This window comes from Phocoena sinus, chromosome 19 (genome assembly GCF_008692025.1).
Source record: "Phocoena sinus isolate mPhoSin1 chromosome 19, mPhoSin1.pri, whole genome shotgun sequence".
Classification (NCBI taxonomy): domain Eukaryota; kingdom Metazoa; phylum Chordata; class Mammalia; order Artiodactyla; family Phocoenidae; genus Phocoena; species Phocoena sinus.
Genome location: NC_045781.1, coordinates 58,287,029 through 58,311,390, shown reverse-complemented (window position 1 = coordinate 58,311,390; position 24,362 = coordinate 58,287,029). Strand labels below are relative to the sequence as shown.

The 24,362-nt window shown below is 56.8% G+C and overlaps 1 protein-coding gene across 3 annotated transcripts in view; it reads right to left on the bottom strand.

Moving 5' to 3' along the window:
• Positions 1-1,170: 1,170 nt before the first annotated feature.
• ZFPM1 (zinc finger protein, FOG family member 1) overlaps positions 1,171-24,362 on the bottom strand; it is a 90,409-nt gene continuing 67,217 nt past the window's right edge. For 2 of the 3 annotated variants that reach the window (XM_032613092.1, XM_032613094.1), the window contains 6 exons: positions 9,089-9,191; positions 7,426-7,635; positions 3,896-4,129; positions 3,518-3,613; positions 3,290-3,436; positions 1,171-3,082 (listed from right to left, as the gene is read on the bottom strand). In XM_032613092.1, the coding sequence (XP_032468983.1) occupies positions 1,299-3,082; positions 3,290-3,436; positions 3,518-3,613; positions 3,896-4,129; positions 7,426-7,635; positions 9,089-9,191 (2,574 nt within the window). In that variant the 3' untranslated portion in view covers positions 1,171-1,298. Of the gene's footprint in view, positions 3,149-3,289; positions 3,437-3,517; positions 3,614-3,895; positions 4,130-7,425; positions 7,636-9,088; positions 9,192-24,362 lie in introns of all 3 variants that reach the window. The other variant, XM_032613091.1, reaches the window with a different exon arrangement.

The window sequence follows — 24,362 nt, the reverse complement described above, 5'->3', positions numbered from 1 at the left end:
AAGGGTGGGGGTGAGCACAGATGCTTCCCCTGCCTCCCCCATCCTTCCCCTTTGAGCATCTGTGCTTATCAGCACACAGGGACGTTCCCCCTGCCTTAGGGCGAATGACATCTGCCGCATTTGGTGGTGGGACTCAGAGGCGGAGCCTCAGACTCTCCGGGTGAGAGTCTGCAACAGTGAGCAGAGCTGAGGGGTCTGGGAGCCTCCCTGCCCCAGTCCAGGAAGGCAGAGCCAGGAAGGTCTTCACAAGGCGGGGCATTTACCAGGAAAGCAGCTTGGCTCCTGGGGCCCCCGACTGTCCAGCAGCCCTGGTCACACCCTGGTACTCAGGGCCAGCTGGGGCAAGCGGGAGGGGGCCGTGTCCCATGTACGGTGTGGGGACTGTTCCTGTCCCAACACAGGCTCCTTAGCCTGTCACCCCTGAGGGCTGGGCGGGAGGAAACCTGCCTCGATCGAGCAGGAGAGTGAGTCTGGGTGCGTGGCAGGAAGCACTTCTGATGTTTGGAGGCAGAGAAAGGTGAGAGGTCAGGTTTCCCTTTCATCTGCAGTAGGCGGCCTGGTATATCGGAAGAGACATCCTGTACTGCAAACAGGGACACCAGGCTGGAGGGTGCCCACAGCCCCCCAGCTGCCAAGTGCCAAGACCACAGTTGGACTCCTCCTGCTTGGGTTTGGCCCAGGTCATGGTCAGCAGCAGCAGGGCAGACCGGGGGTGGTGTGGCCCCAGCCTCGTGCCCACCGCAGCCCCCAGGTCCCGGGGGTCGCTCGCTGTGGGCCCCAGTGCCTGTCAGCGGCTCACTCTCCCTTCTCCCGCATCAGCCTCGGCAACTGCAGGCCTTTCATCCTCCCCACCATGCTCCCCTCCCTGGATTCCTGGGTGGCCTGTGACTGAGCAGGTGGAAGAGCTGTCCCCTGGCCAGGATTAAGCGCCTCCCTTTGGTGTCTGGTGGCCAAACCAGAGCTTCTGGCTGGATCCTGGAGGGCAGCAGTGGACCTAGAAGGGGGCCCAGAGCATCAGCCCCGGGTGCGGGGCGAGATCCAGCTCTTAGGGCCACTGTGGCACTCCGGCCTGCAGTGTCCTGCGTGTACTTACAGGTGCTGCTGGCCCTGCCCGTGCCCTCCCCGCAGGGCCCCCCCCTGCTCAGAGAACTAGACTGCTCCACCACGGTGCTCAGCAAACTGAACTTCTTTATTAAGTGCCAAGGTCCAGGCGGGCGCTGCCCGCTGCAGCCTCTCTGACGAGGTCTGTGCCTGGAGCGTCCCGGGTCCCCCTGCAGGGCCGCAGCAGCGCCGGGCGCTCACTTCACGTGCTCGGCCGCATGCGAGGAGCAGTAATACTTCTTGTGGGCGATGAAGGTGGACAGGCTGCTGAACCTGATGTTGCACAGGCGACAGTACCTGTGGTTGCCGTTGGGCACGGAGGCCGGCGTCCCCTGGCTGGGGGTCTGTACGCCTTTGTCCGAGTGGGAGGGGGGTGCCGGCACGGCCTCGGGGGACGTGGCCGGGGGCGGGCCGGGCCGGGGGCTGCCGGCGGGCGGCTCCCAAGGGTCCTGGCCGTTGAGGCCGTCGCGGGGGGCGGCGGGCGAAGGCGTCCGAGCCTCGGCGCCAGGGCCGGAGCCGGCCGTGGGCTTGCCCAGCAGCAGGCCGTGCGCCAGGCGGAAGTGCTCGATGAGGTCGCCGCGCACCACGCCGTTCGGGGGGCAGTAGGGACAGACGATGGCGGGCGGGTCCTCGGGGGCGGCGCGCAGGCGGCGCGGGGCGGAGGGGCACGAGAACTTCTTGTGCGCCAAGTACGCCTCGAGGCTGTGGAAGCTCACGCGGCAGGCTGTGCACTCGTGGTAGTCGGCCAGGGCCGGTAGGCCGGGCGCAGGGCCAGGGGCGGCGGCGGGAGCCTGGCGCCGCGGCTTTTTGCTCAGGTCGATGGGGCCTTCCGCCGGGTCTGGGCCGCTTCCGCTTCCGCCTCCATTTCCGCTTCCGGGCCGCGGCGCCGGCGACGCAGGCGGCGTGGGAGCGTGGCCTGGCGCGACGGGTTGGGCGGGTCCGACCGGGGGCGGGGCGGGTCCGGCCACGTGCAGTTCGTAGAGCTTGCGGCGCCTGCGCGGGCGCACGGGCGGCGCAGCGGGCGCGGGGGTCGCGGAGGTCCCGGCGGTCCCGGCGGTTCCGGCGGGCGCAGGCCGGCGCGGCGGCGGGTCGTGACGAGAGGCGCAGTAGTACCGCTTGTGTACCGTATAGGTCTCGTGGCGGCTGAAGCGGATGTTGCAGGCCTCGCACAGCGTCCGGCGGGGGTCGTCGTCCTCGTCTGCCCCGCTGCCCGGGCTTGGGCTGCCTTCGCTGCCCCGGCCGCCCGCCTCGGCCTCGGCCTCCGCCTCGGGCGTAGCCGCGCCCCCCGCCTCGTCCTCGCGCGCCCCGGGGCCCGGAGGTGAGCGCTGCTCGTCGGCCTCGGCGGGCGGTGGGGCGGGGGGCGCGCGCGGCGGGGCTGGGGCCGCCTTGGGCCGGCGGGCAGGGGGCGTGTCGTCGGGCGGGCGGCGGCCGGAGCAGTAGAGGCGCTTGTGCACATAGAAGTTGTTGACGTTGTTGAAGGTGATGTCGCAGTCGAAGCACGTGGCGCCCTTGGGGCCCCCCGTGAAGAGGCCAGCCGGCGCGCCCACGCCCGCGCCCGCCTGCAGCCGGCTGTGCACCAGCTCGGACATTTTGGCCAGGATCTCGGAGGCAGGCGGCGCCGTGGGCAACTGCGGCAGGAAGAGCGCGCCGGGCCCTGGGCTGGAGCCGGGCGTGGGGCTGGACAGCTCCGCCTTCACGCGGACGGGGCTGGGGCCGGCGCTGGGCGGTGATGGCGTCCGCGACAGGGCCGGGGGCCCTGGCTCCGCCTCGGGCTCCTCTGCCGCCTCCACCTTGATGCTCCTGGGGGTCGCCGGGGGCTCGCCGCCACCCCCGTTCTGGGGGCCCGGTCTGGTCTCTCCGTTGGTGGTCTCTGCCAGGGCTTTCCTGTCCAGTCCCGGTGATGGGGCGGGCACCAGGCCCAGGTCTGCAGGGGCCAGGGGGCTGTGCAGCGCCGTGTGCTGCTGGAAGGCGGCCAGACTGTCTGCGGGGAGACGCCAGGGGCCACACTTCAGGCCTGGAGCAGGACCTGCCTGGGCCAGACCTGAAGCTGGGGAGGGCGGGAAGGGAGAGCTGGGCTGGGCGCAGAGGTGGTGGAGGGTCGAGGCCGAAACCGACACTCCCCCACCCCCACCCCTCGTGGCCGAGCCTGCTTCCCCCTTCCCAGTCCTCACGGTCACCAGGGGCTCACCTGCGGGGAGCTTGGCAGTGGGGTGCCCAGCCCCTGATGAGTAGATCTCAACCTTAGAGCCCGGCTGGCAGACCATGTGGTTGGTCACTAGGTGGCTGTAGAGGATGTCCCTCGTGGTGGAGATGAAGCCGCAGCTGTGGCACACACCTGCAGGTGGGCTGTGGTGTCAGAGCCCTGCCGGTGGCTGCGCCCCACAGACCCCGCCGCCCCCTTCCTGGCCCCGCTTACCCGTCAGCGTGTCTGTGTGCACCTTGAGGTGCCGCTCGCAGTTGGCCTTGGTGGTGAAGGCGGACAGGCAGATGAGACACACGAAGGGGCGCTCTCCTGGAACACGGGGCCCGGTAAGGGAGCCTGGCCAGCCGAGGACTACGGCACGTGTGGAGGGCCCCTAAGCTCTGCCTCCTAGGACCCCATCGGGGGCCCAGCCCCCAGCCGACCACCCAGCCGGTCGCAGGCGGGGCGCGTGGCCTGGGGCCCTGTGGGAGGCTGCTCGGCGTGGTGGGAGGACCACTCGGGCACGTCCACGGCGGTTGTGCAACCCCAGGAAAAATGCAGTGAGCATGCATGGCTTGGGTGGGGAGACACGCTGTTGGGGGCGGGGCTCACCGCTGTGGCTGCGCATGTGGATCTCCAGGGAGCTGGCGCTGGGGCAGCTTTTGCGGCACTGGGGGAAGGGGCAGACCCGCTCGTTGGGGTAGGTCTCCTTGGGCTTCTCCTCGGGGGCGGCCACAGCGGGGGAGCTGGTGCCCTGGCGGCTGGCGCAGTAGTACAGGAGGTGGGCTTGTAGGTTCCGCTCGCTGCGGTACCAGATGCCGCAGTCCTTGCAGGGAAAGACGTCTTCTGCGGGCGGGAGAGGCGGGTGCAGCCTGAGGGGTGCCCCGGCAGCAGCGCTGGCCGCCTAGCACCCGGGCCAGGCCGTGGGCCCTCTGCAACACGAGGGCTGTGCCCGGGCGTCTGCCAGCTTGGGGGTGGGGTGGGGTTTGTGACCTGGGCTGTCCCTCTTCACTGCTTTGCCTTCTCAGGTGTCCCTTGGTAACTCCGTGTCCCCTCTCTACGGATCTTCAGGATGCCATGGGGACTTGCGGATGGGGTGTGAGTGACCCCGAGAGTGGCCCCTGGGCTGCGTCCCGACAGGCAGCCCCATAAGGAGACACTGTGGTCTCTCGGGGTTGCCCACGGGAGAAGCGAGGCTGGGGTCCGTGACCTGATTGTCTCTGTGACTTGGCGGGGGCGACGGGACTCGCGGGCTGGCGTGGAGCTGGGTGCCCGTGGAGGAGGACGAGGAGACAGGTGTGTGCGTGTGAGCAGGTGTGTGGGCCGCTGGGTGCCCGAGTCCCCAAGCACTGGGGCAGCAGGGCGAGAGGTGAGCGTGGCTCTGGGTAGGCAGAGGGCTGAGGCCAGGAGCTGCAGAGCGCGAGGAGCCTCCCGGTGCACCGCCCTTCCCCGCCCCCCCACCCCATACACCTGATGGCTCTTTGGTCAGAACTAACTGAATTCACCACATTTAACCCAAGTGGGCTGCCTCTACCTTTGCGGTTTAGGGGGTTTGGATGGCGGGGGCGGATTTGCCAGCTGGTGAGCATTCTCTGGTGGGTGCTTCAGCAGACTGGTAAGGAATGTTTTGTTGTTTCTGTCCCTGCTCCTTGGCCAGCCACCCCTTGGCTGAACCCAGGGCAGCGGGGAGACCTTGTTCTGGGTCTCGACCTTGACCTTCACACGGAATGGAGGGGGCACTTGTGCGGGTTAGGACGTATTTCAGCCCGTTGGTTGGCAGTACTGAACAGGTGGTCTGCCTGCCCCCCGGGGGCTGCCAGGTTTCTACCTTCTGTCTCTCTTCAGAGTACCTGTCTGTCAAGTGAGGTGGGCACTCCTCGTGCCCCTGTGCCTGCGGTGTTTCCGGCTCAACTTCTGGTTTTCAAGTTCCCTTTTATTTGGGGGTCTCAAGGCAGCGCTGAGGCCTTGAGCTGGGATCCGGGTCTGAGGGGCTTCTGTATCTGCAGGGTCAGTGCTGGGGACTGCGCTGCCGCTTGCGGCAAAGCGAAGGGACTGGGAGGCCGTGTGAGCCCCAGCCCCGGCCCTAAAACTTAGCCAGGACGGTCGTTGCCCCACCAACCCAGGGCTGACCTCGGGCCAAGTCCCGGGTGGATGCAGCCCAGGTAACCTGCACAGAGACCTCAAGGCCGGCATTACCTTTACTGCTTCCACAGATGAGAAAACAGGCCCAGAGTGGTAGAGTCTCAATTAAACCGGGTCTGATTGACTTTGGAGCTCGGGTTCTGAAAGCCCTTCTAGACCACCAGTAGGAGAGGCCCGTGTGGGGTTGGTATAAGCGATGTCTAGCCCACCATGCCCTCACAGGTGTCAGACCCGAGGGGAGGGAAACCGAGGCCCAGAGAGGCTGCTCCTGGGCAGGCTTGAGAGGAAGCCCTCCAGCACCTGGGGCTCCCTGCAGCCCCCCCCCACCCAAAAGAGACAGAGAGGCAGCCCCCCCGGACACCAGATGCCATTCCCTGCCCTGGTGGGGTGACCCATCCAGCACCCTTCTTTCCTGAAACCTCAACGTCAGACGAGACCCCTGTTTGCTCACCACCACCCTCTCAGCTCCCCTGCAGGACCCCATCCTCCCTGGGGCAGTGGCCTTGCCCTGTCCGGCCCAGTCCCTCCGTGCAGGCTCTGGGGACGGGCCACCCGCCTGTGCTTGTCCCCACCCCTCCGGTGTCACCCTCCTCACTTGGCTGCCAGTATCTGGGGTCACGGTGACCTCCGTGCTGCCTGCCCTTGCTCTCAACACAGCTGGGACACGGCGGGCCACTGGCAGATGCCTCCCTCACCCCTGGCTCTAGTGTCTGCAGGTCCTGTCTCTCCTGGGGCCTCGTCCTGCCTGGAGCTCCCCAACTCTGACCGCACCCTGAGCCCCAGCACGTGTCCCCCCAGTCGCCTCCTGGGCTCCACTTAGTGCCCAACAGGCGTCTCGGGTCAGGTGCTCAGAACGGGCCCTCCACCCTGACCGCGATGGGACGGACAGTGTCCGCCCCGCAGCCGTGCTGCAGCCCCGGCCTCACGCTGCCGCTTCCCCCCCGCCCCCCCGGCAGGCCCTGTTCACTCCAGTGCCCCTCTGGCCTCTGCCGTGGTGCCTCCACCTGCTTAAAGCCGTCATCACGTTTGACCTGCTTAAAAAGGTCACTTTTCTCCCAATTTTACAACCCTACAGTCTCCCTCTAGCAGCCATGCAATTTTAGAACTGAATAGGGTCGTCTTTGCTGCCTGAAAGCCCCCTGCCGCGGTTGTTTCTCTGACAAGGAGTCCCAGCCCTGGTCCGGGGCCACCCTCGGAGTCTGGCTCTGGCCACGGTGGCCGTCTCGCTGGGCCTGGGCTGTCCGCTCAGCTGCTCTCCCCGGCGCGCGGGTCTCCCGAGCCCCCCCAGCCACTGCCCACGTCACCACTTGCCCTCCTTCGTGGGTGTGCCTGCGGCCGCCTGCCCCCTCAGGGCGGGCAGCTGTCCCCACCCCGCTAACCCCAGCGCCTTGACCGCTTGGTTTGGTGTGGACGTTGAACAAGGATTTGAGAAACGAGTGAATCTCATTGGTTCTCAGACCCTCTGCTGCTTGTAGGGAGGAGTGACAAACGTGGTCCCTCCACTGCAGCTCTGCCCCAGGGGACACTTGGCCACATCCTTCACAACTGGGAGGTGGGGGTGGTACCAGCGTCTAGTGGGCGAGGGCAGGGCTGCTGCTGGGCACCCCACGGTGCATGTGTCCCAGACTCCACCCCTGCCCCGCGCGGCCTCTCCAGCTGGTGACCTAGAAGGGCCTTCCGGACCCTGCGGACCCCGCGGAGCGTGTGCCAGAGGCACTGTGGTGAGAAGCCCAGTCTGCTGCAGAGCCTCCGGGAAGGCTGTGGGCCCGCCTCCCCGTCAGCATCTGGGAGCTCACCACGTGGCCCCCTGCACGCTGACTGCACCCTGGAGCCCCTCCTGGAACCCCACTGCTAGGCCCCCTTGCATGCCCCCGGGGCACACGCCCTCCTCTGCTCGGGTGGCAGCGGTGACCAGTCTTTGCAGATCCTGAGCTGGGCACCGCCTGCAGCTCTGAGCCTGGGGTGGGGGGCGGGCGGCGGGCAGGCAGCGGGTTACTCACTGTTGACAACTGCAGTCGCGAGGATGGACGCCATGCCCGCCTGCTGGGGCAGGAGCTGGATGTCGGTGGCGGGGGAGGGGGCCAGGCCCTCGGGCTCCACCGGCTCCTTCACAGGCTGGCTGGGGGCACTGTGGGGCTCGGCCGCGAGGAGCACGCTCAGCCGTCCGCCCGCGGCCACTGGCCTGGTGAGCCTGCACCAGAGGGCGCCATCTGCGGGGGGAGGGCGTCTGTGACGGGGCGCCGGCAGCCCCAGGCCACCACGGCCGCGCCTCTGCAAAGACCCCTGCCCATCTTATCCTCCTGATGCCCTCTGCGCCGCCCCAGCTTAGGCATGGGGGTTCCGAAGCCGGCGTGGTGGCCGGGGCGAAGCCACACCCGGCTTCGCAGCTGTGGCCGGCTGGTTTCCGTGGCGCTCCTGCCTCCTCAGGGCGACTAGGTGTTGCCTGCTCTTTGGGCCTCCCTGCCTGTGTCTGTCGGAGCAGGAGGGCCGTCTGCGGGGAGAGGGGAGCAGAGCGGCCGGGAGGGCTTGGGAGCCGCTCACCCGCGCCCTAGAAAGGCCTCCCAGCGCCTCGCTACTCAGCCAGCATGGCTGTTGCCACGGTGGCCAGCGGGGGGCAGCCTTGGCCAACAGGACGCGGGCTGAGCTGCCCACGGGACCAGGCCACCTGGCTAGATCAGCACCGCAGGGACCTTGTCCTGCCCAGGCAGATGAACCCTGTTGACCAGGCGGGGGCGGGGGGGGGGGGGGGGCAGGCCAGGCACTGCTAACTGGGCCACGTCCCCGCTACGTACCCCCAGCTGGGCACCTGCTGCCAACCTGGGCCCTCCCATGCTTTCCAGCTGCTCTCTGGGTCCTTAGAGCACCCCAAAGCAGGGAGGGTGGGCCGGGGGGGAAACAGGCACACGGGTGCTGTGCTAGCCAGAGGCAGACGGAACGCGCAGGGCCCCGGATGCCCCCAGGTGGGGAGGGGCTGGGGCGGTGCTGGAGCAGCAGCCCAGCTTGCCCCTGCCCACCTCCAGGGGCCTTTGGCTCTGTCCCTGTCCTGAAACAAGGCTGCCCACAGGACATTTTAGTCCAGTGTGCTCAGGAGGGGAGGCGATGGTGACACCCCCAGAACATTCTACCAAAGCGGAGCTCCCCGCCCCAGAAGAAGGAGGTGGATTTCCCGTGGCCATGTGGTGGATGGCTCTTGCTGTCATGTGTCTGTCCCCACATCCTCCCCGGACCTGAGCTGCCTCATCTGTAATGGGGGGGGTCCCCCGCACCCCGCCCTCCCAGGGCCACTCCTGGAAAGCGCAGGTTTGCAGGAGGGATGTGGGGCGTGGAGCTTTCCTCGGCTTCACAAAACAGAGGCCCCAGAAGGTGAGGGGACCTGTCCCAGGCCCCCCAGCTGGGTTTGGACATGGCCCTCCTGACCACTCCTGGAGGGAGTCAGGCCGCACAGGGCCCTGGTCCAGCCTGGGCCCGCACTCCCCGACCCCCGGGGCCGACACCTGTCCAGCCCTAGGCAAGCATTAATGGGGGCACTGGGCGTGTGGTGGCAGCGGTGGCCAGCCCCTCGGCCCGGCCCAAGCAGGCTGGTTTCCCTTTAAGAGCCGGCCCAGGGGGAGCCATGACCCCCCACCCTCCGGAAGGCAGTGAGGGAAACGCCAGGATACCAACCCTTCCTGTAGATCTCCGAGTTGGCTTCGGCCTCGGTCAGGGCCCGGGGCAGCGTCCTCAGCCAGCAGGCCTCGTCCTCCAGCAGCAGGGTCAGGGCCGGGCTCTGGGGGCGGGGAGGGGGGGTCAGCAGGAGAGAGGCTGGCCGGGGCAGCGGGGGGCTCCCTGTGAGGAATGCCTGAGAGTCTACCCCGTGGGCGCCCTGTCCAGGCTGCGGGTCCTCGCCAAGCACTGGCGACACACATGCAGCAGGGATCCAGTGCTTGCCATGGGTCAGGTGCTAGTTTCCCTTGGAAACCGAGGCCCAGAGAGGTGGAGCAACTTGCCTAAAGTTACACAGCCAGTGAGTGGCAGAGCGGGGAGGCACACCCGGACCTCCGTTCTTGCTGCCCCCTCCCTGGTGGGGCACTGGACCGGACGCAGGCTCCTCCCACACAGGCCCCCAGAGACCTACAGAGTAGTAAGCTGTGGGACTGTCTGCACAGCACGCAGGCCCACCTTCGTCCAGTCCATCCTGGGGCCCATAGACATCTCGTCCCATCCCGAGCAGCAAGACGTCCCCCCACCGAGGCTGGCTCAGCACCTGGCCTCCCTGCGGCCCGCAGACCGTGGTCAGCCCCTCGCCCGGACACGCTCCCTCTGGCGGCCCCCAGGAGGGGTGGCCTGATTTCTCCCCCACCCTCCCCAGGCAGCACTGCAAACATACGTCCCCGTCCCACATGGTTCTGGGAAGGGGCTGGCCCTTGCCACACGGAGGCGATGAGGTACAGACCCTGGCCCTGACTGGCCGCAGAAAGGGTGAGACCACAGCGGCCCCTCAGGCCACAGCCCCAGGGCTGGATGGGTTGTGGACGGCTCCTCTCCTGCAGGGGGTCCCCAAGCTCCGCCACTGGGCACCGTGTGGAAAAGCACAGCACATTCGTGTCTGAGTATTTTCTTTGTTTTATGCAAATAAAAGCTCTTTAGTCAAACTGTAGCAGAACCTCTAACTCAAGGACCAGTGTCACTTGCCGTCAGCTGGATGGGGGCACCTGGCCAGGAAGCTAGCGTGACGGGATGGCTGGAGCAAGTGACACATGGGAGGTCCCCTGACGTCTTCTGGGCACCTCCCCGCCTGGTCCAAGACCACGGCTTTACTGAGCTTTGCCTGCAGGGAGCACGTGGGCTCCAGAGCTGGGCATCGGGTCCAGTCCAGACTCCCTGACTGTGCCCAATAGCACCATGCCCGCCCTCCCTGGGCCCGGCACCTCTGCAAACGGCAATGCCCCGAGCCCGTGGGCTCCCTCCACCGTCCTTGTGCTGCCACCTGCTCTGGGGGTGGGTGACTCAGTCTCCCCGGGGCACTGGGAAGTGGAAGCCTGTGTGAAGCCCTCCTTTCAGACAGTGCCCGCCTGGCACGTGACAAACACAGGACAAACAGGAGTCCTGCCACCCTTGCTTCTCCATTCCCGTGGGCCCGCAGGACACAGTGGGCAGAGGCTGTGCCTTCGGACCTAGGAGGCTGATGTCCACTGGGGCGGCGGGCCAGCAACCCCCAGGTATCAACTGGGGCCGAGTGTCTCCACCAAGCAGCATGCTTTAACAGACAGCTGCAGACCTGGGGGTCCCCGTCACCCACAGCTGGGGACAGGCTGGGGGGCCAAAGCGGAAAGGGGGGGGTGGTGCTGGCACAGCAGCGATTGACCGGCGGCGCCCACGTCCCAGCTATCCTGACCTGGGCCAGCAGAGAGGCGGAGGCCAGGGTCTCCCTGAGCCTCTAATGAATATTAACGAGTGGAGGAGGGAGGAAAACATTAATCTGCCTGATCCTTCGCTGGGTGCTGCGGTAACGATATGAAATCTAATTATTCGTCCCAGTATTTCTAAACCCTCAAACCGAGACTGACAGCCTCCCGGTCGGTTTAATGCTTATCACTCCCGGGAGTGGCGTGTTCGCGGCGTGATAAAAGCGGCCGCGCACGGCTCTGCTGACGCTGCAGAACCCCTGAATTTTCCGCGTCCATCTGAGTGGAGGGGAGACGGCGGCGCTGTGTCCCCGGCTGTGTGCCTCCTGCTGGGAGCAGCCCCTCGTCTGGTGGCTGCCCTGGGCGGGTGAGGGGCAGGGGACGTGGGGGACCTGGAGGGGGGCTTGCATCCTGCACCCCACGCCTGACTCACAGGAGGGAGAGGGGCCAGGAGATCCAGGCCGTACGACCACCAGACCCTTCACCCTCGTTCCCTCAGCCCTTAACACTCTGGGGGGCCCTGGCCCCCACTTAAATGGGGCAGGCTGGGCCCACCATCACCAGCCTCCCTGCCTGCGCATGGACCCTAGGGGTGCAGGAGCCGGCGCCCCACGGCTCCGGGGAGAGGAGCACGGCCATGCCCAGTCTGCCCCTGTCCCCGTCCCTGTGGGGTGGCAACGCGCACTGTCCCGGGCAGCTGGACCCTGCCGTGCGCTAGGGCTACAGCTCGCCCCCCCCCCCCGCCCCATTATTTATTTTCTCCCCCCATCCCCCAATTCCAAGCAGCCCTGGAACAGAAGCCCTTTTCTCTGGTGGTCGGAGGCACCAGGCCGAGGCAGGTTCCCTTCCTGGCCCTGCCCGTGGGCAGCGGGGTGAGAGCCTAAAACGATCAGAGATGTGCGTACTGCCGGCCACCTCCCCTCCACCGGCGCCCCAGGCTCACTGCTGGGTCTGGGTCTGGGTCCGGGTCCGGCTCACCCCAGACAGGCCGGGTGCAGCGTCTGAAGAAAGCTTGGCCCCTACCCTGCCTTAGCCCTGGGGGTCGCCCTGTCCCTCCCTCCTGACTCCAGGCTGCCCCACCCAGCCCCGGGACAGCGGGCGGCCACTTTAAACTCTCTGGGTGCATCTGAGAACCCTCCTTGTTCCCCCAACAAAGAGGTCAGTGTCTGGGTTCTGTGCCCGCTGATAGCCATCAGAAACCCTATCTCTACCGCATCCGCTGTGACAGCCGTATCTGAGGCTGTTCCCAAACTCGCCATACAGCGCGTGAAGTAGCGTCGAGGGGAGGTGGGGCCCTGCAGAACACCTCCCCAGGGCACTGCGGGCAGGTTCGCGGGAGGTCGGGAACCTGGGGCAGGCCTGGGGTAGGCTCTGATCGGGGCCTGCACTCGTCTCTCCCTTTCAGCGTGTCCTGAGAAGCCCCGGCCTGCGTCCCACTCACCATCGCCAGAGGCAATGGCTTTCCGCCCTCGGCACCAGACGTTTTCATGAGGCAAGAGAAGCACGACACAGGCGGCTCAAGGCATGGCCCCATCTGGCAAAGAAAGACCCATGATGCACCATGCCTGGGCTGAGCGCCTTCCCTTGGGAATTACTCCCTATCACAGCTAGAGAAAGAGGGGCCTCGCCAGGAGGGCACCGGGCTCACCGCAGCGCCGTCTCCCCCTGGCCCGGGATCGTCCTGCTGGGAGTCTGGCTGTGCCAGGCAATGACCGCTGACAGCGGCCTCTGGAGGGGCCCCATGTGGAGGGCCGCTCAGAGCCCATCTGTGTGCGGTCAGCTGGCGGCTGGGCCTGGATGGTCCCACGTCAGCCTCACAGGCAGGGGCTTGCTGCTCAGACCTGCTGCCCTGCGTGCCATCCCGGGGGTACCCTCCCAGCTCTGATGTCACGGTGGCCTCGTGGCTAAAGTGGGTGAGCCGTGGGAGGACAACTGGACAGACGGATGGGCCGAGTGAGTGAGGGCCCATTTGTTCATTCATCCGTCCATCCGTCCATCCACCATCTACTCATCCATCTACCTTCTACCCATTCGTCCACCACCCATTAATCCATCAACACATCCACTGACTCACCTGTGTATCCACCATCCACCCGTCCATCCACCTTCCATCCACCCACCTTCCATCTACCATCCATCTAGCATTCAACCTTCCATCTACCTGTCCACCCATCCATCCATCCATCCTCCCATCCATCCATCCTCCCATCCATCCACCCACCCACCCACCCATCCATCCATCCACCCACCTCCCGTCCATCCACCATCTACTTGTCCATCCACCATTCATGTATCTACCTACCCACCCATCCATCCATCCACCCGCCATCCACCTGCTACTCGTCCATCTATCATCCACCCATCCATCCAACATATCCAGCCATCTATCCACCATCCACGTGTCTATCTACAATCCATGTGTCCATCCACCTTCCCCCCTCCATCCATTTTCTCCCCATCCATCTACCATCCACTCATCCATCCACCATCCATCCTCCATCAACCATCACCTGTCCATCCACCATCCAGCTATCATGCACCTTCTGCCCATCCATCTGGCATTCAACCTTCCATTTACTATCTACCCGTGCATGCATCCATCTACCTGTCCATCCATCCATCTACCCATCCACTGGCTACTTGTCCACCTACTGTCCACCCATCCATCTGCCATTTATCTGTCCATCCACCGTCCATTTATCCACTCAATATCCACTCAACTGCTCCTCCACAACCATCCACCCATCCACCTTCTCCCCGGCCATCCAACTTCTACTCTCCATCCATTATCCCCCACAATCCACCATCCACCCATCCACCTTCTCCCCTGTCCATCCACCATCCACCCGGCCATCCAACTTCTACTCTCCATCCACTATCCCCCACAATCCACCATCCACCCGGCCATCCAACTTCTACTCTCCATCCACTATCCCCCACAATCCACCATCCACCCGGCCATCCAACTTCTACTCTCCATCCACTATCCCCCACAATCCACCATCCACCCATCCACCTTCTCCCCTGTCCATCCACCATCCACCCGGCCATCATCCAACTTCTACTCTCCATCCACTATCCCCCACAATCCACCACCCACCCATCCAACCATCCACCCATCCTTCCACCTTCTAATTGTCCATTCACCAACCACACTTCCATCAAGCATCCACCCAACCATCCACCTTCTACTCATCCATCCACCATCTACCTGTTCCCACCCATCTACCTAACATCTACCTGTCCATATATCCAACCACTCGTCCATCCACCCTCTACCCATCTATCCTCCATCTACCTGTCGACACATCCATCTATTGATCTACCTATCTATCCATCCACCCATCTATCCTCCATCTACCTGTCGACACATCCATCTATGATCTACCTATCTATCCATCCACCCATCTATCCTCCATCTACCTGTCGACACATCCATCTATGATCTACCTATCTATCCATCCACCCATCTATCCTCCATCTACCTGTCGACACATCCATCTATGATCTACCTATCTATCCATCCACCCATCTATCCTCCATCTACCTGTCGACACATCCATCTATGATCTACCTATCTATCCATCCACCCATCTATCCTCCATCTACCTGTCGACACATCCATCTATGATCTACCTATCTATCTATCCATCCACCCATCTATCCTCCATCTACCTGTCGACACATCCATCTATGATCTACCTATCTATCCATCCACCCATCTATCCTCCATCTACCTGTCGACACATCCATCTATGATCTACCTATCTATCCATCCACCCATCTATCCTCCATCTACCTGTCGACACATCCATCTATGATCTACCTATCTATCCATCCACCCATCTATCCTCCATCTACCTGTCGACACATCCATCTATGATCTACCTATCTATCCATCCACCCATCTATCCTCCATCTACCTGTCGACACATCCATCTATGATCTACCTATCTATCCATCCACCCATCTATCCTCCATCTACCTGTCGACACATCCATCTATGATCTCACTATCTATCCATCCACCCATCTATCCTCCATCTACCTGTCGACACATCCATCTATTGATCTACCTATCTATCCATCCATCCCACCCATCTATCCTCCATCTACCTGTCGACACATCCATCTATGATCTACCTATCTATCTATCCACCACCCATCTATCCTCCATCTACCTGTCGACACATCCATCTATGATCTACCTATCTATCTATCCATCCACCCCTCTATCCTCCATCTACCTGTCGACACATCCATCTATGATCTACCTATCTATCTATCATCCACCCATCTATCCTCCATCTACCTGTCGACACATCCATCTATGATCTACCTATCTATCCATCCACCCATCTATCCTCCATCTACCTGTCGACACATCCATCTATGATCTACCTATCTATCCATCCACCCAACATATCCTCCATCTACTGTCGACACATCCATCTATGATCTACCTATCTATCTATCCATCCACCCATCTATCCTCCATCTACCTGTCGACACATCCATCTATGATCTACCTATCTATCTATCCATCCACCCATCTATCCTCCATCTACCTGTCGACACATCCATCTAGATCTACCTATCTATCTATCCATCCACCATCTATCCTCCATCTACCTGTCGACATCCATCTATGATCTACCTATCTATCTATCCATCCACCCATCTATCCTCCATCTACCTGTCGACACATCCATCTATGATCTACCTATCTATCTATCCATCCACCCATCTATCCTCCATCTACCTGTCGACACATCCATCTATGATCTACCTATCTATCTATCCATCCACCCATCTATCCTCCATCTACCTGTCGACACATCCATCTATGATCTACCTATCTATCCATCCACCCATCTATCCTCCATCTACCTGTCGACACATCCATCTATGATCTACCTATCTATCCCATCCACCCATCCTATCCTCCATCTACCTGTCGACACATCCATCTATGATCTACCTATCTATCCATCCACCCATCTATCCTCCATCTACCTGTCGACACATCCATCTATGATCTACCTATCTATCTATCCATCCACCCATCTATCCTCCATCTACCTGTCGACACATCCATCTATGATCTACCTATCTATCTATCCATCCACCCATCTATCCTCCATCTACCTGTCGACACATCCATCTATGATCTACCTATCTATCTATCCATCCACCCATCTATCCTCCATCTACCTGTCGACACATCCATCTATGATCTACCTATCCTCTATCCATCCACCCATCTATCCTCCATCTACCTGTCGACACATCCATCTATGATCTACCTATCTATCCATCACCCATCTATCCTACATCTACCTGTCGACACATCATCTATGATCTCCCTATCTATCCATCCACCCATCTATCCTCCATCTACCTGTCGACACATCCATCTATGATTCTAAACACTATCTATCTATCCATCCACCCATCTATCCTCCATCTACCTGTCGACACTCCATCGATGATCTACCTATCTATCTATCCATCCACCCATCTATCCTCCATCTACCTGTCGACACATCCATCTATGATCTACCTATCTATCCATCCACCCATCTATCCTCCATCTACCTGTCGACACATCCATCTATGATCTACCTATCTATCTATCCATCCACCATCTATCCTCCATCTACCTGTCGACACATCCATCTATGATCTACCTATCTATCCATCCACCCATCTATCCTCCATCTACCTGTCGACACATCCATCTATGATCTACCTATCTATCTATCCATCCACCCATCTATCCTCCATCTACCTGTCGACACATCCATCTATGATCTACCTATCTATCTATCCATCCACCCATCTATCCTCCATCTACTGTCGACACATCATCTATGATCTACCTATCTATCTATCCATCCACCCATCTATCCTCCATCTACCTGTCGACACATCCATCTATGATCTACCTATCTATCTATCCATCCACCCATCTATCCTCCATCTACCTGTCGACACATCCATCTATGATCTACCTATCTATCCATCCACCCCATCTATCCTCCATCTACCTGTCGACACATCCATCTATGATCTACCTATCTATCTATCCATCCACCCATCTATCCTCCATCTACCTGTCGACACATCCATCTATGATCTACCTATCTATCTATCCACCCATCTATCCTCCATCTACCTGTCGACACATCCATCTATGATCTAACTATCTATCTATCCATCCACCCATCTATCCTCCATCTACCTGTCGACACATCCATCTATGATCTACCTATCTATCCATCCACACCATCTATCCATCCATCTACCTGTCGACACATCCATCTATGATCTACCTATCTATCCATCCACCCATCTATCCTCCATCTACCTGTCGACACATCCATCTATGATCTACCTATCTATCTATCCATCCACCCAATCTATCCTCCATCTACCTGCGACACATCCATCTATGATCTACCTATCTATCCATCCACCCACTATCCTCCATCTACCTGTCGACACATCATCCTAATGATCTACTATCTATCTATCCATCCACCCATCTATCCTCCATCTACCTGTCGACACATCCATCTATTGATCTACCTATATCTATCCATCCACCCATCTATCCTCCATCTACCTGTCGACACATCCATCTATGATCTACCTATCTATCTATCCATCCACCCATCTATCCTCCATCTACCTGTCGACACATCCATCTATGATCTACCTATCTATCTATCCATCCACCCATCTATCCTCCATCTACCTGTCGACACATCCATCTATGATCTACCTATCTATCTATCCATCCACCCATCTATCCTCCATCTACCTGTCGACACATCCATCTATGATCTACCTATCTATCATCCATCCACCCATCTATCCTCCATCTACCTGTCGACACATCCATCTATGATCTACCTATCTATCCATCCACCCATCTATCCTCCATCTACCTGTCGACACATCCATCTATGATCTACCTATCTATCCATCCACCCATCTATCCTCCATCTACCTGTCGACACATCCATCTATGATCTACCTATCTATCTATCCATCCACCCATCTATCCTCCATCTACCTGTCGACACATCCATCTATGATCTACCTATCTATCTATCCATCCACCCATCTATCCTCCATCTACCTGTCGACACATCCATCTATGATCTACCTATCTATCTATCCATCCACCCATCTATCCTCCATCTACCTGTCGACACATCCATCTATGATCTACCTATCTATCTATCCATCCACCCATCTATCCTCCATCTACCTGTCGACACATCCATCTATGATCTACCTATCTATCTATCCATCCACCCATCTATCCTCCATCTACCTGTCGACACATCCATCTATGATCTACCTATCTATCCATCCACCCATCTATCCTCCATCTACCTGTCGACACATCCATCTATGATCTACCTATCTATCCATCCACCCATCTATCCTCCATCTACCTGTCGACACATCCATCTATGATCTACCTATCTATCCATCCACCCATCTATCCTCCATCTACCTGTCGACACATCCATCTATGATCTACATATCTATCCATCCACCCATCTATCCTCCATCTACCTGTCGACACATCCATCTATGATCTACCTATCTATCTATCCATCCACCCATCTATCCTCCATCTACCTGTCGACACATCCATCTATGATCTACCTATCTATCTATCCATCCACCCATCTATCCTCCATCTACCTGTCGACACATCCATCTATGATCTACCTATCTATCCATCCACCCATCTATCCTCCATCTACCTGTCGACACATCCATCTATGATCTACCTATCTATCTATCCATCCACCCATCTATCCTCCATCTACCTGTCGACACATCCATCTATGATCTACCTATCTATCTATCCATCCACCCATCTATCCTCCATCTACCTGTCGACACATCCATCTATGATCTACCTATCTATCTATCCATCCCCCCATCTATCCTCCATCTACCTGTCGACACATCCATCTATGATCTACCTATCTATCCATCCACCCATCTATCCTCCATCTACCTGTCGACACATCCATCTATGATCTACCTATCTATCCATCCACCCATCTATCCTCCATCTACCTGTCGACACATCCATCTATGATCTACCTATCTATCCATCCACCCATCTATCCTCCATCTACCTGTCGACACATCCATCTATGATCTACCTATCTATCCATCCACCCATCTATCATCCATCTACCTGTCGACACATCCATCTATGATCTACCTATCTATCCATCCACCCATCTATCCTCCATCTACCTGTCGACACATCCATCTATGATCTACCTATCTATCCATCCACCCATCTATCCTCCATCTACCTGTCGACACATCCATCTATGATCTACCTATCTATCCATCCACCCATCTATCCTCCATCTACCTGTCGACACATCCATCTATGATCTACCTATCTATCCATCCACCCATCTATCCTCCATCTACCTGTCGACACATCCATCTATGATCTACCTATCTATCTATCCATCCACCCATCTATCCTCCATCTACCTGTCGACACATCCATCTATGATCTACCTATCTATCTATCCATCCACCCATCTATCCTCCATCTACCTGTCGACACATCCATCTATGATCTACCTATCTATCCATCCACCCATCTATCCTCCATCTACCTGTCGACACATCCATCTATGATCTACCTATCTATCTATCCATCCACCCATCTATCCTCCATCTACCTGTCGACACATCCATCTATGATCTACCTATCTATCTATCCATCCACCCATCTATCCTCCATCTACCTGTCGACACATCCATCTATGATCTACCTATCTATCCATCCACCCATCTATCCTCCATCTACCTGTCGACACATCCATCTATGATCTACCTATCTATTCCATCCACCCATCTATCCTCCATCTACCTGTCGACACATCCATCTATGATCTACCTATCTATCTATCCATCCACCCATCTATCCTCCATCTACCTGTCGACACATCCATCTATGATCTACCTATCTATCTATCCATCCACCCATCTATCCTCCATCTACCTGTCGACACATCCATCTATGATCTACCTATCTATCCATCCACCCATCTATCCTCCATCTACCTGTCGACACATCCATCTATGATCTACCTATCTATCCATCCACCCATCTATCCTCCATCTACTGTCGACACATCCATCTATGATCTACCTATCTATCCATCCACCCATCTATCCTCCATCTACCTGTCGACACATCCATCTATGATCTACCTATCTATCTATCCATCCACCCATCTATCCTCCATCTACCTGTCGACACATCCATCTATGATCTACCTATCTATCTATCCATCCACCCATCTATCCTCCATCTACCTGTCGACACATCCATCTATGATCTACCTATCTATCTATCCATCCACCCATCTATCCTCCATCTACCTGTCGACACATCCATCTATGATCTACCTATCTATCTATCCATCCACCCATCTATCCTCCATCTACCTGTCGACACATCCATCTATGATCTACCTATCTATCTATCCATCCACCATCTATCCTCCATCTACCTGTCGACACATCCATCTATGATCTACCTATCTATCCATCCACCCATCTATCCTCCATCTACCTGTCGACACATCCATCTATGATCTACCTATCTATCTATCCATCCACCCATCTATCCTCCATCTACCTGTCGACACATCCATCTATGATCTACCTATCTATCCATCCACCCATCTATCCTCCATCTACCTGTCGACACATCCATCTATGATCTACCTATCTATCTATCCATCCACCCATCTATCCTCCATCTACCTGTCGACACATCCATCTATGATCTACCTATCTATCTATCCATCCACCCATCTATCCTCCATCTACCTGTCGACACATCCATCTATGATCTACCTATCTATCTATCCATCCACCCATCTATCCTCCATCTACCTGTCGACACATCCATCTATGATCTACCTATCTATCCATCCACCCATCTATCCTCCATCTACCTGTCGACACATCCATCTATGATCTACCTATCTATCTATCCATCCACCCATCTATCCTCCATCTACCTGTCGACACATCCATCTATGATCTACCTATCTATCCATCCACCCATCTATCCTCCATCTACCTGTCGACACATCCATCTATGATCTACCTATCTATCTATCCATCCACCCATCTATCCTCCATCTACCTGTCGACACATCCATCTATGATCTACCTATCTATCCATCCACCCATCTATCCTCCATCTACCTGTCGACACATCCATCTATGATCTACCTATCTATCCATCCACCCATCTATCCTCCATCTACCTGTCGACACATCCATCTATGATCTACCTATCTATCCATCCACCCATCTATCCTCCATCTACCTGTCGACACATCCATCTATGATCTACCTATCTATCCATCCACCCATCTATCCTCCATCTACCTGTCGACACATCCATCTATGATCTACCTATCTATCCATCCACCCATCTATCCTCCATCTACCTGTCGACACATCCATCTATGATCTACCTATCTATCCATCCACCCATCTATCCTCCATCTACCTGTCGACACATCCATCTATGATCTACCTATCTATCCATCCACCCATCTATCCTCCATCTACCTGTCGACACATCCATCTATGATCTACCTATCTATCCATCCACCATCTATCCTCCATCTACCTGTCGACACATCCATCTATGATCTACCTATCTATCTATCCATCCACCCATCTATCCTCCATCTACCTGTCGACACATCCATCTATGATCTACCTATCTATCTATCCATCCACCCATCTATCCTCCATCTACCTGTCGACACATCCATCTATGATCTACCTATCTATCCATCCACCCATCTATCCTCCATCTACCTGTCGACACATCCATCTATGATCTACCTATCTATCTATCCATCCACCCATCTATCCTCCATCTACCTGTCGACACATCCATCTATGATCTACCTATCTATCTATCCATCCACCCATCTATCCTCCATCTACCTGTCGACACATCCATCTATGATCTACCTATCTATCTATCCATCCACCCATCTATCCTCCATCTACCTGTCGACACATCCATCTATGATCTACCTATCTATCTATCCATCCACCCATCTATCCTCCATCTACCTGTCGACACATCCATCTATGATCTACCTATCTATCTATCCATCCACCCATCTATCCTCCATCTACCTGTCGACACATCCATCTATGATCTACCTATCTATCTATCCATCCACCCATCTATCCTCCATCTACCTGTCGACACATCCATCTATGATCTACCTATCTATCCATCCACCCATCTATCCTCCATCTACCTGTCGACACATCCATCTATGATCTACCTATCTATCCATCCACCCATCTATCCTCCATCTACCTGTCGACACATCCATCTATGATCTACCTATCTATCCATCCACCCATCTATCCTCCATCTACCTGTCGACACATCCATCTATGATCTACCTATCTATCTATCCATCCACCCATCTATCCTCCATCTACCTGTCGACACATCCATCTATGATCTACCTATCTATCTATCCATCCACCCATCTATCCTCCATCTACCTGTCGACACATCCATCTATGATCTACCTATCTATCTATCCATCCACCCATCTATCCTCCATCTACCTGTCGACACATCCATCTATGATCTACCTATCTATCTATCCATCCACCCATCTATCCTCCATCTACCTGTCGACACATCCATCTATGATCTACCTATCTATCTATCCATCCACCCATCTATCCTCCATCTACCTGTCGACACATCCATCTATGATCTACCTATCTATCCATCCACCCATCTATCCTCCATCTACCTGTCGACACATCCATCTATGATCTACCTATCTATCTATCCATCCACCCATCTATCCTCCATCTACCTGTCGACACATCCATCTATGATCTACCTATCTATCTATCCATCCACCCATCTATCCTCCATCTACCTGTCGACACATCCATCTATGATCTACCTATCTATCTATCCATCCACCCATCTATCCTCCATCTACCTGTCGACACATCCATCTATGATCTACCTATCTATCCATCCACCCATCTATCCTCCATCTACCTGTCGACACATCCATCTATGATCTACCTATCTATCCATCCACCCATCTATCCTCCATCTACCTGTCGACACATCCATCTATGATCTACCTATCTATCCATCCACCCATCTATCCTCCATCTACCTGTCGACACATCCATCTATGATCTACCTATCTATCTATCCATCCACCCATCTATCCTCCATCTACCTGTCGACACATCCATCTATGATCTACCTATCTATCTATCCATCCACCCATCTATCCTCCATCTACCTGTCGACACATCCATCTATGATCTACCTATCTATCTATCCATCCACCCATCTATCCTCCATCTACCTGTCGACACATCCATCTATGATCTACCTATCTATCTATCCATCCACCCATCTATCCTCCATCTACCTGTCGACACATCCATCTATGATCTACCTATCTATCTATCCATCCACCCATCTATCCTCCATCTACCTGTCGACACATCCATCTATGATCTACCTATCTATCCATCCACCCATCTATCCTCCATCTACCTGTCGACACATCCATCTATGATCTACCTATCTATCTATCCATCCACCCATCTATCCTCCATCTACCTGTCGACACATCCATCTATGATCTACCTATCTATCTATCCATCCACCCATCTATCCTCCATCTACCTGTCGACACATCCATCTATGATCTACCTATCTATCTATCCATCCACCCATCTATCCTCCATCTACCTGTCGACACATCCATCTATGATCTACCTATCTATCCATCCACCCATCTATCCTCCATCTACCTGTCGACACATCCATCTATGATCTACCTATCTATCTATCCATCCACCCATCTATCCTCCATCTACCTGTCGACACATCCATCTATGATCTACCTATCTATCCATCCACCCATCTATCCTCCATCTACCTGTCGACACATCCATCTATGATCTACCTATCTATCCATCCACCCATCTATCCTCCATCTACCTGTCGACACATCCATCTATGATCTACCTATCTATCCATCCACCCATCTATCCTCCATCTACCTGTCGACACATCCATCTATGATCTACCTATCTATCCATCCACCCATCTATCCTCCATCTACCTGTCGACACATCCATCTATGATCTACCTATCTATCCATCCACCCATCTATCCTCCATCTACCTGTCGACACATCCATCTATGATCTACCTATCTATCCATCCACCCATCTATCCTCCATCTACCCGTCGACACATCCATCTATGATCTACCTATCTATCCATCCACCCATCTATCCTCCATCTACCTGTCGACACATCCATCTATGATCTACCTATCTATCCATCCACCCATCTATCCTCCATCTACCTGTCGACACATCCATCTATGATCTACCTATCTATCCATCCACCCATCTATCCTCCATCTACCTGTCGACA